We start from the raw sequence: 16312 nt of genomic DNA, 5'->3' as shown, positions 1-16312 counted from the left end.
CTGCAACTCCTCTTTAAATACCTCCTTGAGTGTTGGGTTCATGCACCTATGGGGCTTCCTAAAAAGTCAAGAATCAATCTAAGTATAAATATGATGTGAATAGATTTCAAGATCAATTCCCTTCATGTCACGGTAATCCCAAGCAAAGACCTTTATTTGTTTTTGTAATACTTGGATTAATTCCTTCTGTTTATCATCAGTAAGTTCATTAATAACATTCAAAAACTTCCCGAAACTAATTTCAACAATAATACAGTGTAAATTTGTGTTTTATGAAGGAATGATTGTAGTGCTATAAAATGAATACAAAAATATTTTCATTAAATTCTTGCACATCAACTTTTAAAACTAATTCCAATAGATAAGCATTATGAGTATCAAAATAATCAAAATTACACAGAAAAGAATTGAGTTGATCCTCTTCCATACATTCTTCAAAATTCCTTACCTGGTCAATTGTGCATATAGCCTAAACTTCCTCTTCATCACTTACTAAATCATCAAAACACGAGACTTCCTCTGATTCCATGAGAGACTTTGTAGGTGCTTGACTGCACCCCCGTGGGAGATAAAAATGTTACGATATCTGCATCATATGAAGGCATTCGCAGTAGCAAGCCATGGTCTTCCCAAAATTATAGGGTACCCTACTAATGAAGTGTTATTCTGCAAAACCATAAATTCTACATGATACTCCCATGAGTCTAGAGAAACACTCATATCATCTAAAACCCCCTTCCAAATTAACCCTAGATCTATTGAATAACTCAAAAATTATTGGGATAGGTTGAATATTGGACAATTCAAGTTATTTCATAGTTTGCGCAGTCATAATATTAACAGCTAAACCAAGGTCGATCATAGTATTCAATACGAAAACCCCATTGATGTGCATAGAGATGATAGGTTTACTAGGATTGATATAATTTTTGGATAAATTATTTCTGGTAATTAGATCAGCACACTCCCCCGTAATATGTATGGTAGGTGGGCCCTTCCTTTTCCTCCCAAGCATTTTTAACATATATCCCTCATTATTGTAGCATATATAGGTATGTTTATAATAGCCTAAAGCAATAGGATTCTAACATTCCTAAGATCATTAACCAAGTCATATTCAGAAAGGATCATTGCCTTACTTACATTCAGCCTGTCTAGATAGGGTGGATTTCTTGATGGAGTGGGGATGTTCTGAATGGCTAGTGTCTTATTGAAGCTTAGTAGAAAAATTTCTATGGAGTTGTGATTTTGGATCACCTTACCAGACCTCAAATGGATATCCTACACTTAGAAGGGCTACAACTTATATTGCAAATCAGGATGGGTTCACTTATTATTTTAGGTTAGTAACAGCTTAGATAAACAACTGATTTGACCAAGGAGGTTGGGTGGATGGCAGTTGTTGTTGAGGCTATGTGTTTGGCGTTTTTTGTTGTGATGCAACTATTTGTGGTGGATAAGGTTGTGAAAATTTTTGTGGTTGCATAGGATATTGAGGTTGTGTATAGTAAGGATGTGAAGGCATTGTCCCATAACCAAAATTTCTCTAATATTGCTACCAAGATTGATTTTGGGTTGATTGTTGGGGCCACACATTCCATGGTGCTGCAAAATTCCATGGTACATATTGTTGTCTAGGTAAGTATGAAAAACTCACAGCAAAAGGATCAAAGGAATTCCTTGTGGTCGAGATTGTCATGGAATTTTAGTTTCTAATGAATAAAGGTGTTTTATTAATTGATCATATTCCTAGTACACTACTTTGAGCCCTGGTAAGGATGGAAAATTGTTAGCGATGTGTTCTTCTACAAAAATGACACAAATAACAACATTATCAAGAGGACAATCTTTATTTGGGTGCTTCTTTCAACATCTAGGGAAAAAAATAGCAAGGGATGCCTATTCTTCCTCTTATTTATTTTTAAAGCTTAAATTGTCGAACTACAAACTGAGTGTATACCAATCCTTCTCTAACCTTGTTGCCAAGACTAATTTTGGGCTAACTGTTGGATCCACACTTACCATGGTCCTGCAACGTTCCATGGTACATATTGTTGTCTATGTGAGTATTAAAAATTCATAGCAAAAGGTCAAAGGAATTCCTTGTGGTCGAGGATGTCATGACTTTTTATTTTCCAATGAATAAAGTTATTCTATTGTTTGGTCATCTTCCTAGTACACTACTTTGAGCCCTAGTAAGGCTAGACAATTGTTAGTGGTGTGTTCTTCTACAAAAAAGACACAAATAGGAACATTATCAAGAGAACAATACTTCTTTGCGTGCTTCTTTCAACATCTAGAACAAAAAATATCAAGGGATGCCTATTCTTCCTCTTATTTCTTTTTAAATCTTAAATTGTCGAAGTACAAACTGAGTGTACTAAGTATATTAGTTTTTAATTTCTCCAACAAGTTTCTCAATTCATTCCTAGTTACACCACTGGAGGATGCCTTAATATTTATAGGGAAACCATCTCTAGAACATTTTCCAGTTAAACCCTTCCCTTAGGAATATCTCCTATATATTTCAGAAAAATCATCAAAGGACAATCTAGAGATATCCCCAATCCCCATTAAATTCAGCATATTCATAGATTCTTCGAAAACACCCTTTAAAAAGAAAAAAATTGAGTTTCAACGTCTAGCTTATGTTGCTTAGCACACTAAATATTGTATAAAAATCTCTCTAAATAGTCCTCTAAACTTTCATCTTCTCTTTGTACCATTCTAAAAATTTCTTCTTTCAATTCTCTAGCTTTATAGTAATCCTGATATTTTTTAAGAAATTGTTTTCTCATGCCCTCCCAAGTTGTGATATTATTTTCCTATAATCCCATAAGCCATCATAGAGTCATGTATTTAAGAGTAGCGAGGAATAGCTTAAGTTTCTATGCATCAATTGAATAATCCTTGTTATGACACAAAACATTAAATTCAAACAAAAAGGCATCAGGATCTTCACTTACCAATCCTTGGATTCATGGGAGTACTGAAGGAGAAATGTTCTTCATGTGAAAATTTGTAGTATGATCAATAATAGTAAAACCAAAGATCACCTTGTCCTCATTCTTTGTCTAGTTTCCTCCATGATTTGTTTTTCCTTCTCCTTATTCCATGTTTTCACCCCCTAAACAAGTTGAACTCGATCTTTAATGGTGGAAGTTTGAGTTCAGTAGTTGGATTATTTTGAAATGTTGACTTTGCCTCATCCTCAAATGATATTTCTACCTCTTGACTAGATAAAGTGGTGGTTGTGTTTATTACTATACCAGTAACTAAAGTCTCCCCAATATTTACTTGACTCTCCAGTGTTCTACCTCCTTTCTTCTTATCTGAATTATTACCTACCAAAAGGTTAGTAGTGGGGGTTTTATTTTTTGTTGTACTATTTAGAGTATTAAAATTTCCTTTACTCCCACCCTTTTTACCTTTTCCTCGGATCATACAGTACCAAAATCGTCTAAATTCAATGAGACATGTGATGGGCCCCATTGATAGGTATATTATAAGGCCTATTTTTCTATCCTCCAACCTATAATTTCCTCTTTTCTCACAATAATTAAAATTTTATTTTCTATCGTGTGCTTAATAGGAAGACTAAAGGATTTTTGTCATACTTTGTGGCCTAATGTGGTTAATATGTAGGAAAATAGCATTTTTAGTGCATTTACTAAGCAGAGACACATTGGAGGCAACTAGAGGAGATGTAGGAGGCTTGTCCCATGCATTTACTCACCTACAACTCGAAATGATCCCCAAAATCACTCACCTACAGCTCGAGGATCTACTAGCAGCCGATGCACTCAAGGAATTTCGAGGACCTAAGGGAGCTAGATCCATTTTTTTTGAGATTTTGGAGGGAAGTAGTCCTCTTTCCAAGGAGGCTTCCCTCAATCATTTTTGTCTAGATAAACAAGCCCAAGGGCTTAATAGGATTTTAACTTTTAGAGTAGAAAGGAGCTATTGAGAACTAGGAAGCTTGCGATTGTCATTTTCATTCCATGATGTATTTCAACTCGGTTTTATGTCAATGAAAATTTTATTGTTATCTTTCATCTGAGTTTGTTTCATAGGGCTAATTCCCCTTGTGTTAGGGCCCAACCCAAAGGCTCTAGACTCTCTTTGTGTGTTTTATTCATGCATTGCCTTTAATTAACAACATCTATTATCGTACTTGATATCAAATTACTTGCAAAAGTTGTCGGTGTAGGTCTAGTTACCACCTCTCTCATGGGAAGTGTGGTTGAATAATATGCATTAGCAAGCAAAAAATATGTGGTTATTTTCCTTTGCAGTTATTAGACCTTAGATTAATGCTCTTTTACATACTCTGTTTTTGCATACTTAGGAGTTAAATCACATTTCTCTTTAAGCTTTCATGGATGTAGGTTAGATGCATGCTACAAGTGAGATTGTCTTTTGATGCAATAAAATTCAACTCATCCTTCTTTCCACTTAGTTTCATAAAATTCAACTCATCCTTTCTAATTTAGTTCATTTTGTTGTAATTTGATCATTAGTTTGGCACTCTTTTCAAGTTGCAAAGAGGATTGTTTGTTTGTTTTTCAAGTACTACTAGTGGCTTGCAAGGTTGGAACATTCATGCTACATTTCTTCTATCATCATCAGCATCTTCCTCCTCATATTACAGTGCCCTCAAAACTTTGCCACCAAAATTACATTTTTGGGTCATTGAAGGACACCGTGTGTATTTGTTTTTGTGCAAGATAGGCCTTTGAGAGGTGATAGGCTTGGAAAAAGCTTCATACAGCCTTCATATATCTTCATCTACCATTTCCCACCTTTAGATCACCTTTTCCACCCTCAGAATGCTCATAGATCCAATCTTGTAGCAAAACAGGATAATCTTGTAGCAAAATAGGCCAATCATGTAGCAATCATATAACATCTTGTAGCACCATGTAAACTTGACCAGATTTTCTCCAAAAGCTTTATTCTTGTCTCTTAGGCTTAAATAATGACCCCTAGGTTATGAAACCATGATTTAGGAGGACCAAAGACCACTTTAGACCTGCCCTTTCTTCACTACAACACAATTCTTAATTAGGGTTAGAGGATAGATTTCTGAATTTGAGGAACAATGATGACTTTCTTATGAAATGCCTAATTAACTTTGCCACTAAAGTTAAGTTTCTTTGAACACAGTGACTAAGGGGCGATTTATCAATGCAAAGTATATTAGCCTTGAATTCTTGAATTTATGCTTCTTTTAGGGTTTCAATTACAAGCACTATTATTGCATATGCTAATTTACTTTTCAATGCAACTGTTCATATATTGCAATTAGACTAGTGTTTACATTCTTGTCAGTCGCATAGAGCTTACATTCTACAAATAGATTAGTGTCTCCATTCTTGCAAGTAATATAGTTTTTTTACGTTCATGCAACTAAGGTTAGAATTTGTAATTAAACAGGTGGCATTCTCATTCATTTTTGCAAGTAGAATAATATTTCCATTTCTACAAGTAGGATAGAACTCTTTGCTCATGCAATTCCCTTTCTTGAGTCAGCTTGTAAAGTGGTCTTGGTATGCCTTGGTTTGGTCCATTGCTTGAAGGCGGTATGAGTAGAACTTAACCTACTATGCATATAGCACTATCACCTCTTAAGTTTGTATGAACCCTGGGTTGATAATTAAAGTTGGTGGCCTTGGGAGTTGCAACACTCTTGTTGCAATATTGTGGCTTATCAACAGGAAACCCTCTAAAGTGGACGTGCAAGTTCTTACCTTTCATCTTACCACTCCTACCTCTCTCTGTTTTAGAATATTTAGCACTATAGAGAAAGGATTTATAAAGAAATCTAAGCAATCGTTATACCAACTAAGCCCTAGTTCCTTGACACCTCCCTGGAAATGGTGCCAAAAATGTTGAGAAATTTAATTGCTTAAATTTCTGCTCAATAAATTATCAACTGGGGCTTGTAGGTTGAAGAGGTGATGGAAAAATATATGTAGAAAGAGTTTTAATTGGTTCTAAGTTAAAGGACACTAGACAACACTATGTCTTAATCACACTTTATAAGAGCTTAATTGAATGTGGATTCACCCCTTACATGCCACATAAACAAACAAACAAACAAAAAGTTAAAACATCATCCCATTCATCAACATCCTAAGGGCATCCAACAAGCTCAATAATTCCTACAACTCAATAATCAAACAAAAAGATCACATAGTTTTAAAGAAAGAATCATTTACGCAAAACAAAAATAAATCATCTGAGAGTTACTGGTCTGAGTCTTGGAGTCTTTCGACTTCATGTGGATTCCTTGGGTTGTTAACTCTCTACGCCAAGGGCCTTCACACCACTCCACATAGATTATTGCAACATATGAAGTTCAAGAACAAAGCTGGAAATAAATGAATTTGTTCTATGTAAACAAACTTGTGTGTGTGTGTGTGTGTGTGTGTGTGAGTAAATTCTAATGATGTTGTGAGCACATCCCATATCAAAGGGCCCTACCTTACAGGGATCACTGTAGGAATAAAATAACTCACAATTTAATCAATAATAAGGCATTTGCATTAATTCACAGGAAAATTACAAAGTATAGAGCTTTCATTTACAAGATGGGGCCGCTATAACAATCTCTCTATTATAATGGCTAACCTCCCTAGAGTTATTTACATCCATAAACAGAACTTAATCTCTAAAAACTTGAACCAAGAGACCCAAACCTAGGGCCTCAGCCCCATTTACTACAAAAATAACCTAGTGTTACAACCATAGTAACAATTTGTACAAAAAAAGATATGGATCATAACAATCCAATAATATGTTACATTGAAATAGCATTCCCATGATAAGAATATTTTTTGTTTGAACAAGATTAGATCCTGAGATATGCCAATCTTAGTTGAACTGCTCATTGGGCATGGTATCCAAAATTGGGCACGATAGTCTACCTAGCGGCTTTTTGTAGTTTAGTTGCTTCCAGTAATTCAGCTTGATTTGCATAACATGCATGCTTCTGGTAATCCAATCAAAAGTTGCTAGTCCTATAACAAATATAAAATATGTAATACCCAAGGTTAATCAAGCAAGGCAAATACACCAAAAGCGCGTATTTAATTCATGAGGAAATGTATTTGATTATAGATAATCACCTTTATCTAACTCGTAATTGTTAAAGCCGTGAAATTGATAGAAACAATAACAAAATATAGGAGAAATAAGATAAAACAGGGAATGATAGGCCAAAATATGTCCATTGTATGCAATAGACAAGGTCAAAGTCGAGACTCCACAAGGTGATAAAGAGTTAGAGGGAAAAGGAAAGTAATATATTATAAGGAGGCAATCAACCCAAATCTTGAAAAAAAAGATGTCTTTGTTTTGACTAAGGTAAAGAATAAAATAAACATTGATAAGAAGAAAGTCTCATGAACTCTATAGGTGTTGGTCATTCCTAAAACACCATGAGATAAAATAACTTTGTGACACTAAGATGATGAAAAATGAAAAAAAAAAAAATCTCATAGATTATCCAACTTATACTCGAGTTAGATCTAAAATTAAAAATATTATTTAAAAAAAATGAATAAACTCTTTAGTCACACTCATAATCGTCTTTATTCTCATCCTCCTCACCACTATCATCTTCGTCATCCTCCCCCTCATCATTATTATTGAAGAACTAAATTCAAATCACAACTATAGGGTGTATCCCATGGTGCTATTGTTACGAATGATTTGGAGTTGCCTTTAAATGTGGTTGACTTTACTAATGATTTTGTAACCTCATGATACACTAATAATTAGTAAATTCTTTGTAATCGTTTTTAAACGATATCATCACTATAGTCATCAGCATTGGGTGTCGTCATCATCGTACCACTAATGAAAATGTAAATTCAAATCATCATCTTCTTCATCATATCGTTTCTATAATTACTATGGTGATAATGTATATAGTTGCCCTTATCATCGTGATCATGTATAGAGTTTACTTTCATGTTGGTTAATGTCCAAACAACAACAACGGCATCATGACAACGTATAGTAGTGGCTTACTGTTATAATTTAGCTAGCAAGTGAATGAGATAGAAACAAATGAATGACAGGGATTTAGATTCTTAAGTAAGAATAAGTAGATGTCATGGAATTGATATTGGGATATATTGATGGCAATATTGCACCAGGGATGTTCAGTGTTTTAACAGTCATGGTGCCTGGGATATATCTTTGGCATTGTTGCACTTGGGATCTTCAGTGTTTTAACAGTCATGGTGCCTGATTGTGTCAGATTACATAAATCTGAAGAACACCCAAAGGGTATTTGAGAGAAGGTTTCCATATATTTATTTTTTCCAATGTTACCATACATTTACATTGTTTATCAACCATTAACTCAGCATGTTTATGTGAAAAGCTGATGCAAGTGCGTGGAAAAAGAAACTACATATCTAGCATTAGTTGCTTTTCAGTCTGTGAAGGGCATATTCATGGTGAGTCGGTCCACTCCGCATCATGATGGTCGCCACATGGATGACAATTTTCCAAAGCAGTGTCAGTGATCTGAAGACCAGAATCATAGGCATGCCCTGATTTCCACTCGGAGGGAAGCACAGACTTTCTCGCCCACAACCATTTCCCATCGTACCCACTTGTAACCTCAAATCGAAACTGAAGACCACCCCGTGGTGGGCTCTGTATGACCCAAACTGCGCCATGGTTGCGTGTCATGTAATGCCACTCAAAACTACCCACCTGCAAACAGATTACATATTAATTGTTCCGAAATTAATGTCATTATTCAGAAATTAATGGATGCATTATTCAGAAATTAATGCAATGGACTAATTTACCTGAGCAACATCTACGTTAACTATGTCTGTCTGGCCTCCCTGGTATAAGAATTGGACAGCAAGATAGTAAGGATACTGGCTACTTTCATCCACCTTCACCTCCAAATTCTGGCCCTTGTATTCACAGGGGATCCTACATTCCCCACCAAATTAGTCTCACTAAAGAATTAAAGTAGTCTCACTAATTAAATAAGGTCTAAACCAGATAGATTGAGGGAATATCTCTGATGGTAGATTTTGGGAAATTTTCATGAGATTAATAAAGTAGATTTAACTTCTTTTCCAATCCTTAGATTTTAAAATATTTTCAAAATCTACAATATCGAATAAACCACACAAAATTAAATGATTTACCTTTTATAATCAATATCTACAATCCCGTCCCTGAGTAGTTGACGGCCCTTCTGTGGGAGTGCCAAGCTTAAAAATGCCCTGCGGGTTACCACAAAATCTGTCTGGTTGTTCTGAGTGAGGTCTGTAACTAATATCTTTGTCCCTGACTTAGTGCATAATTTGGAGTTCTTGCACCTTACCTGCAAATTCAACCAATCTATACATGATCAAAACCTGATGTAGTAATTAAAACAAAACAGACAGTTTGAGCCGATTGTAGATTTTTGAATATTTAGAATATTTGATGAACCTGAGCTAAGTAGATTTTAGAATATTTGGAAATTCCATGGATACAAGCCAAGTGAAACGAAGTCAATTTCACTTTGCCTTCGTCAGATTTCCAAAATATTGGAAAATCTGCCATCTTCAACTGTTTCACTTTGCTTATGTTTAATATATTTCCAAAAACTTTGAAAATCTGTCATCTTCAACTGTTTCATTTTGCCTATATTCGTTAGATTTCCAAACTATTTGAAAATCTGTCATTGTCAACTGTTTCACGTTGTCCATGTTTATCAGATTTCCAAAATATTAGAAAAAGCTATGTCATTTTCCACTGCTTCACTTTGCCTATGTTAGTTATGTTAGTTATATGTCTGAAATATTAGAAATCTGCTTCAACTGTTTCACTTTGGTTATGTTCATCTGATTTTCGAAATATTTGCAAATCTGCCATCCTCAACTGTTTCACTTGGCCATATTCATCAGATTTCCAGAAAATCTGCAATCTTCGATCACGTTTGTCAGTTTCACTTCAGCCATATTCAGGGGATTTATGAGATATTAGAGAATTTTACACCTTAATTGCAAATTTAACCAAGATTAAAATATGATATAATAATTAAAAACAGAACATTGAATAGATTTTCAAATATTTGGAAAATTTGATGGACATTAACAAATAAACAAAACAAGGTCAACTGTTGCACTTTGTCCATCTTACTCAGATTTAAGAAGTATTAGAAAATATGCAGGTTGGCAGTTCCACTTAGCACATCTGCATGTGATTTCAAAAATATTCTAAAATCTTACACCTTACCTGTAAATTCATCCACCAATTTGTACATATCAAAATCTGATATAATAATGTCCATCTTCCTCAGATTTAGGAAGTATTGGAAAATATGCAGGTTGGCAGTTTCACTTAAGCCCATAACATCTGATTTCAAAAATATTCTAAAATCTTACACCTTACCTGTAAATTCATCCACCAATTTATACATATAAAAATTTCATATAATAATTAAAGCAAAATGGATAATTGAATATATATATATATATATATGATAATTTCAGACCAGAAATATCAGCAAAGTGGAACGAAGTCAACTGTTTCAATTGGCCGATATTCGTTAGATTTCTGAAATATTTAAAAATCTACCCTCTTCTTAGGCCATGTTGGTCAATTGATGGTGTTCAATTCACTTGGCATGTTCATCAAATTTCCTAAATATTTTAAAATGTACAATTTCAGTCGTGTTTATCACTTTCACTTCGCCCATATTCATCAGATTTCCTAAATATTCGAAAATCTACAACCGTCCACATAAGAATAGCAAATAAGAATTAAAACATGGCATCAACTGTAAAAAAAAATGAGGAACATTATAATAAACATTTTGACACCAACAAGGACTTTGTTTATCGAGCTTGCCTGGTAGCATGCGCTGCATCCAACTCCATTTCTGTATATTTTAGGGGTGGCAGCTCCCACATTGCCACCGTAGAGCATTTTGGCAAATGATCCGAATCCACATGCACCCACTGTAATAATATAATAATCACAGCAAACAAAGTTACGTTAGAGAATTGAGGAAATTCAAATTACCAGTACATTTAGCTTGTAACGATAACAATTATGGCAGTACCATTGATGGCCCCTGAATTAGCGTAATAGGTGACCTTAGATTGATGGATGCAGCTAGCGCAAGCAGCTAATGCTGCACTTGGGAATATGATAAGGAGACTCAGTAAGGAGAAGAAAGATTGGTGCAGCCTTGCAGTAGCCATGATGTGGGGAATTGAAATTGAAATTGTGTATTGATGTTCAATATGGCAATGCAGGCGTTTTATAAGTGACTGAGGCAGAGTAGGGAATACATGTTGCGTTGGGTTAAACCTACACGCAAGAGACAGTTGTTTGTTCCACTGCAAACGAGAAAATAGAATCCCACAGTTGTTTGTTCCACTGCCAACGAGAAAATAGGATCCCACCAAGTAATCGTACGTGTCCACCACAGTCCAAATCTTATCCCAACTCTTCTGTAACGTAAGAGTTGGTAGCTAGTCGGCCACTTTCAGTTGCTTTGGGCAACGGGTGGAAAGAACATATCCGCTGAGTATCTTTATGTTTTTCTTTTTTTGAATCTTATATTATAGGATATTTTAAGAATTTGCAATTCAAGGCTTCAAACTACTGAACAAAGATTTGAATAAAAAGTGTTATTATGATTTTATATGTGAAATGAAATGATATTTTAAGTTTTACCAGACTAAAAAATAGTCTATGAGATTATTATTTTTTTGTTTTTCGCTTTTTGTAATTCAATCTTTTTCTCATTCAAATTGATGATGAGTTGACCCAACCTTCCAACAATCCCCTCTCTAAAAAGACAATGCCAAAAAACTTATTCTAACATGTTCTCATAACTTTCTCTCATGTCTTTGAATGAGTCACATTCCAAAATGAAATGTTTTTCCAATTCCACAGTCTCAGACCTGCAAAATGTACACACTTGTTCTTCCCAAGCTTCTTTAGGCCTTTTCCACCATCTAGGTTCACACCGAATTTGATGTGAGTTGGTCCTTAATTGAGCAATAAGAACCACTAAATGCTAGCTCCAATGAACTCTTTTTGTTGTAGCTTCTTTAGGCCTTCTCCACCATCCAGTTTCACTTTGAATTTGATGTGAGTTGGTCCTTAATTGAACAATAAGAACCTTTGCCCTCCACGAAATGCTAGCTCCAATAAACTCTTCTTGTTGTAGATCACAAGTAGGGTTGAATTCCTCAATGTAATATTTCTTCTTTCTACCCAACTCTTTTCCCCATACCATTTTACAAAACTTCTCCATAACAAAATCCTTTAGCTCCTTGCTATTTGTGGGACAGGCATTGAGGTAGATATTCTATTTTTGCATCCATGTGAAGATTATCAAGACTAGACCAAATATGTTTTGACATTTTGAAGAAAATGATGAAGCCAATATGAATGGAAATATCATGCATGAACCAATCACTTTATGTGTAGATTATCCAGACTGACCAAACGTGTTTTGGCATTTTGAAGAAAATGATGAAGCCAATATAAATGGAAATATCATGCATGAACCAATCACTTTCATTTAAATTTGTAGAGACAATATCCCGTTCCATGGAATTTCGTAAGAATTGGGGTTTGTGGTGAGTAAAGATTCAAATGACGGTGAGAAAGCATGTATAAAATTATTATAAATGTGAGATTTTTTTAGGTTAATAGATTTGTCTATTTTGGAATAAAGTTTTTAGAAGTTAAATTTAATTATTAATAATTATTAAATTGGTAAGTATTTAATTTTTATCAAATATTTACTTTCACAACAAATATTTTTTTTAATTTAACTAGCCTAAATTCATCATAAATTTAGATCTATCAAGGGTTAAGAGGGACTAAATTTATGGAAGTGTAAACTTTTTTCAACTTTTGCATTCTAAAAACAAGTTTGCACAGATTTCATCTCTCTTGGCACTTGATAGATCTGGAATTAAGATAGATCTATAAGGGCTAAGAGGGATTAAATTTATGGAAGTGCAAACTTTTTTCAACTTTTGCACTCGAAAAACAGGTTTGCACAGATTTCATCTCTCTTGGCACTTGATAGATCTGGAATTAAGATGGATCTTGGTTGGTTTATGTGATTTGGTTGTACTCCTTAAGAGGTGCAAAGTTTACTCAACTTTTGCACTCAAAAACAGGTTTGCACCTTGAGAAATTTCATCTATTTTCACACTTGATAGTTCTGGAATTAAGATAGAGCTAAGCTGATTTATGTGATTTGGTTGTATTATTTATTAGTCTCTACCTAAACAAAGCTCTAACAATCTATGTTAGTTTAACATTGATGAATGAAAATTATAATATTTCTTTAGAAACAAATAAAGTATTTTTTATTATAATTGAAAAGAATAATTTATTAATAAATAAATTTAAATCTTTATTTCAAATTTGATATCCATGTGACCCATGAAATTTGCTAACCCTAAAAAAAAGTCTGCAAAAGCTACTTGGATGAAACCATCTTTATCATGATTTGAGGCCAAATCTCAGGTGACTTGGATGCTAACTTAAGCCAATTGGATGATACATCTACAAAAAAAAAAGGTTGGTGTCCAAATGATTCTGAATCAACTAATTCTCCTACCATTTGAGATGGACATAGCCCAGTATTGATTTTGTACACCCACCTTCCTGTATGTTCTTATTTTTTTAAATGTGTTCCTCATTTTCTTATGGAGAATTGCTTTGGAATCCTATATTGAAAGCTAATATCATGCCAACAGCACTCGTCTCCCTGGTGTTCACTAAATCATACCTCAAAGAACATCCCAAGAATTTAGATCTACCCCCACGAATAATAGAAGATTTTGTGTGTATTTGCTCTTTCAGATGATCCGTGTCGTTGATTCGAACCCAGAGACTTCATGCAAATCTACATCTGCTGCTGCAATTTATGGAGACGCGGTTGACATCTCTTTGGGTTGGTTGCAATTTCTACACACGTAAGTATTCAGATAAATGCAACCTACGTATTATGTTCTTAATCCTAATTGGCTTCCACACATATCAAGAAAGAAATTGGAGAAGCATAATACATGGGTGCAGGGATGGAATGTGGTTTGATTGTCAAATATAGTTCAAAATTTTGTAAAACTTTCAAGATTTTAACGTGGTTTGCTCATCAAATATAGTTCAAAATTGTCAAAAATTTCACTTGATATTAGGAAAAAGGCCGAAAAGTATAAAAACCGTGAAATTTAATGATGGTTGACTCACCAAGTAAAGCTGTGAAGAGTTTATTCATAGAATTGTTGGATTAGTATTGAGTCTTTTATTTATTTGTTTATAGTATTTGAGGTGATTTCCAAAAAAACCCCTGAAACATGTTCTGCAAATCTCTTTTCAACAACAATTGAACTTTTTCATCTATTTTTCAGTTATTTAATTTATTTTTTTAAATCAATAATTTTAATATTGGGTCGATTTTATTTAATTTTCTTTGATTTTATTTTATATTTTATATTTTATAGTTTTTAATTATTACAATTAATTTTGTAACACTTTCAAATTTTTTATATATTTTCAAAGTTGTTAGTAATTTTTAAGATGATTTGAATGAATATTTTGTTTTTATTAATATTTATTAGTGTTTACTATGTTGCTTGATTTGCATGCAAATTTTCTATATATATTTTTTTTCTTGATTTTTTTTCTCTTTTTATTTATAGGACTATTTTATTTAATTTAATTTGTAAGTAAGTTTTTTATTTTCTTTGGATGCAGAATAATTTTCTCATTGTTAAAGTGTTTGTATGTAAAACATTTCATGTTTCTTGTTTGTAACATAGGACAACTTTTATATGGATGATATATCTTACTAAACAAGTTTTTCTAACTTTGTGGTTTCCTACTTTTACTCTTCAAGTTATACATTTTCACATTTACAAACGCTGAATAAGTATTTTGATGACTATCTACTTTTTTCAACCATTTCATTTTATTTATATAACTAAATATATTGTTAATATCCACTTGTATTAGATCTAAATTTATGTGTTTCATTATTCCCTTGATGGTCACATGATTTCCTTATGCAAAGTATAGTTTCCTTTCTATTGCACACAAGTGGTTTGACAGTACTTGGAAACATAAGAGTCAAACAAAATACACAATCGCAGAGTTAAACACTTCGAGAGACATGCAAGGATTTATCCCATGGCTTTTTTTTATGGGGCTTCTATGAATCTTGATTGTGGGAGTGGAGGGGTTCTCCATCTATCCTACTCCCACAAATACAACTTTTTTTGGAACAACTGAAGAGGCACAAATCAAAGGGCTGAGTTATTGGCTTTATGGTTAATCTTATACTTTGCTAGGATGAAAGATATTTCATATTTGGAGGTTTTTGAAGATTCCAAGATTACCATTCACTGACAAATGGTGATGTTGGGTAGGATTCAGTATTCAGAAGGTGTCACCCCTCCAGTATCTATCACTGCAGAAGCTATACCTTCTTCGGCTCCAGAAATATTTTACGAACCTGACAGTCTACCTCTTCCACCTGGTCTGATTGCTATAGAGGAGATAGCATAGGATTCCCCATTTAGTACCCCGTTTCATTTTGGAACTGGGATTCATTTGTATCCTTCTACTCCTGAGTTTAGTTCTTTTAATCCTCCTTCATCGCAAGTTCCTGTCGAATCGTTTGGAGAGCTTTTGGATAAACTAAACATGTCTGAGCATCCATTAACATCTAGGAATGTATCATCTGATGCAACTGCGGCAAAACCTCCTGCGGCTATTCCTACAATGTTTTCTGGTACACCATCTATTCCAGCTAGTTATCAATCACTAGCTGGAGCCTACTCAGGGGCTGCTTCGACACCATGGTCTGATCCTATTTGTTCATCCGGGGTCCCATCTGGTCTTTCTTATGTTGAAACTCAGCAATTTGATCCTGCCAACCAGTATCAATTTGGGCAAACCAGTTTTCAAAGACCGATATATCCTTTAAATACTAGACTGCCGCCATATGGAGAGCAATATGCTTTTTCATTGTTTCCTCCTAGGGAACAACCATATGAGAGTTTCCAACAATATTCAGGTCAAGCTGGAATTACATCTAGTGGTTGGATACCAATACTGCCAGAACAACCAAGGGTTGTATATCAAATACAACCGATCTGACCTGTGTCGAATATTCCCACTACACCTGCTATTACGACTATGTCGCAAACACAAGCACAACCTGTTGTGTCTCAACCTCAAGTCTCTCAGGTTGTGATGCAACAGCCACTTGTCTCAACGACTCAACCGCAACCTTAGGTTAGTG

General features: G+C 34.3%; 1 protein-coding gene across 1 annotated transcript; it reads right to left on the bottom strand.

The window, feature by feature from the left end:
- Positions 1–8443: 8443 nt before the first annotated feature.
- Positions 8444–11248, bottom strand: LOC149206137 (expansin-like A2). The gene is made up of 5 exons (XM_089393644.1): positions 11093–11248; positions 10879–10988; positions 9186–9364; positions 8832–8964; positions 8444–8733 (listed from the first exon to the last, which is right to left on the bottom strand). The coding sequence occupies exons 1-5, from the start codon at positions 11232–11234 to the stop codon at positions 8467–8469; spliced, it is 831 nt and encodes a 276-aa protein (XP_089249770.1). The 5' UTR covers positions 11235–11248; the 3' UTR covers positions 8444–8466.
- Between the last annotated feature and the right edge of the window lie 5064 nt (positions 11249–16312).

The sequence above is a fragment of the Pinus tabuliformis genome, chromosome 1_2 (assembly GCF_031772625.1).
Source record: "Pinus tabuliformis cultivar Carrire ecotype Pingquan chromosome 1_2, CPIR1, whole genome shotgun sequence".
In the NCBI taxonomy this organism is placed as follows: Eukaryota; Viridiplantae; Streptophyta; class Pinopsida; order Pinales; family Pinaceae; genus Pinus; species Pinus tabuliformis.
Note: the sequence above shows the minus strand (reverse complement) of the source record. Positions and strands in the feature narration are given on the sequence as shown.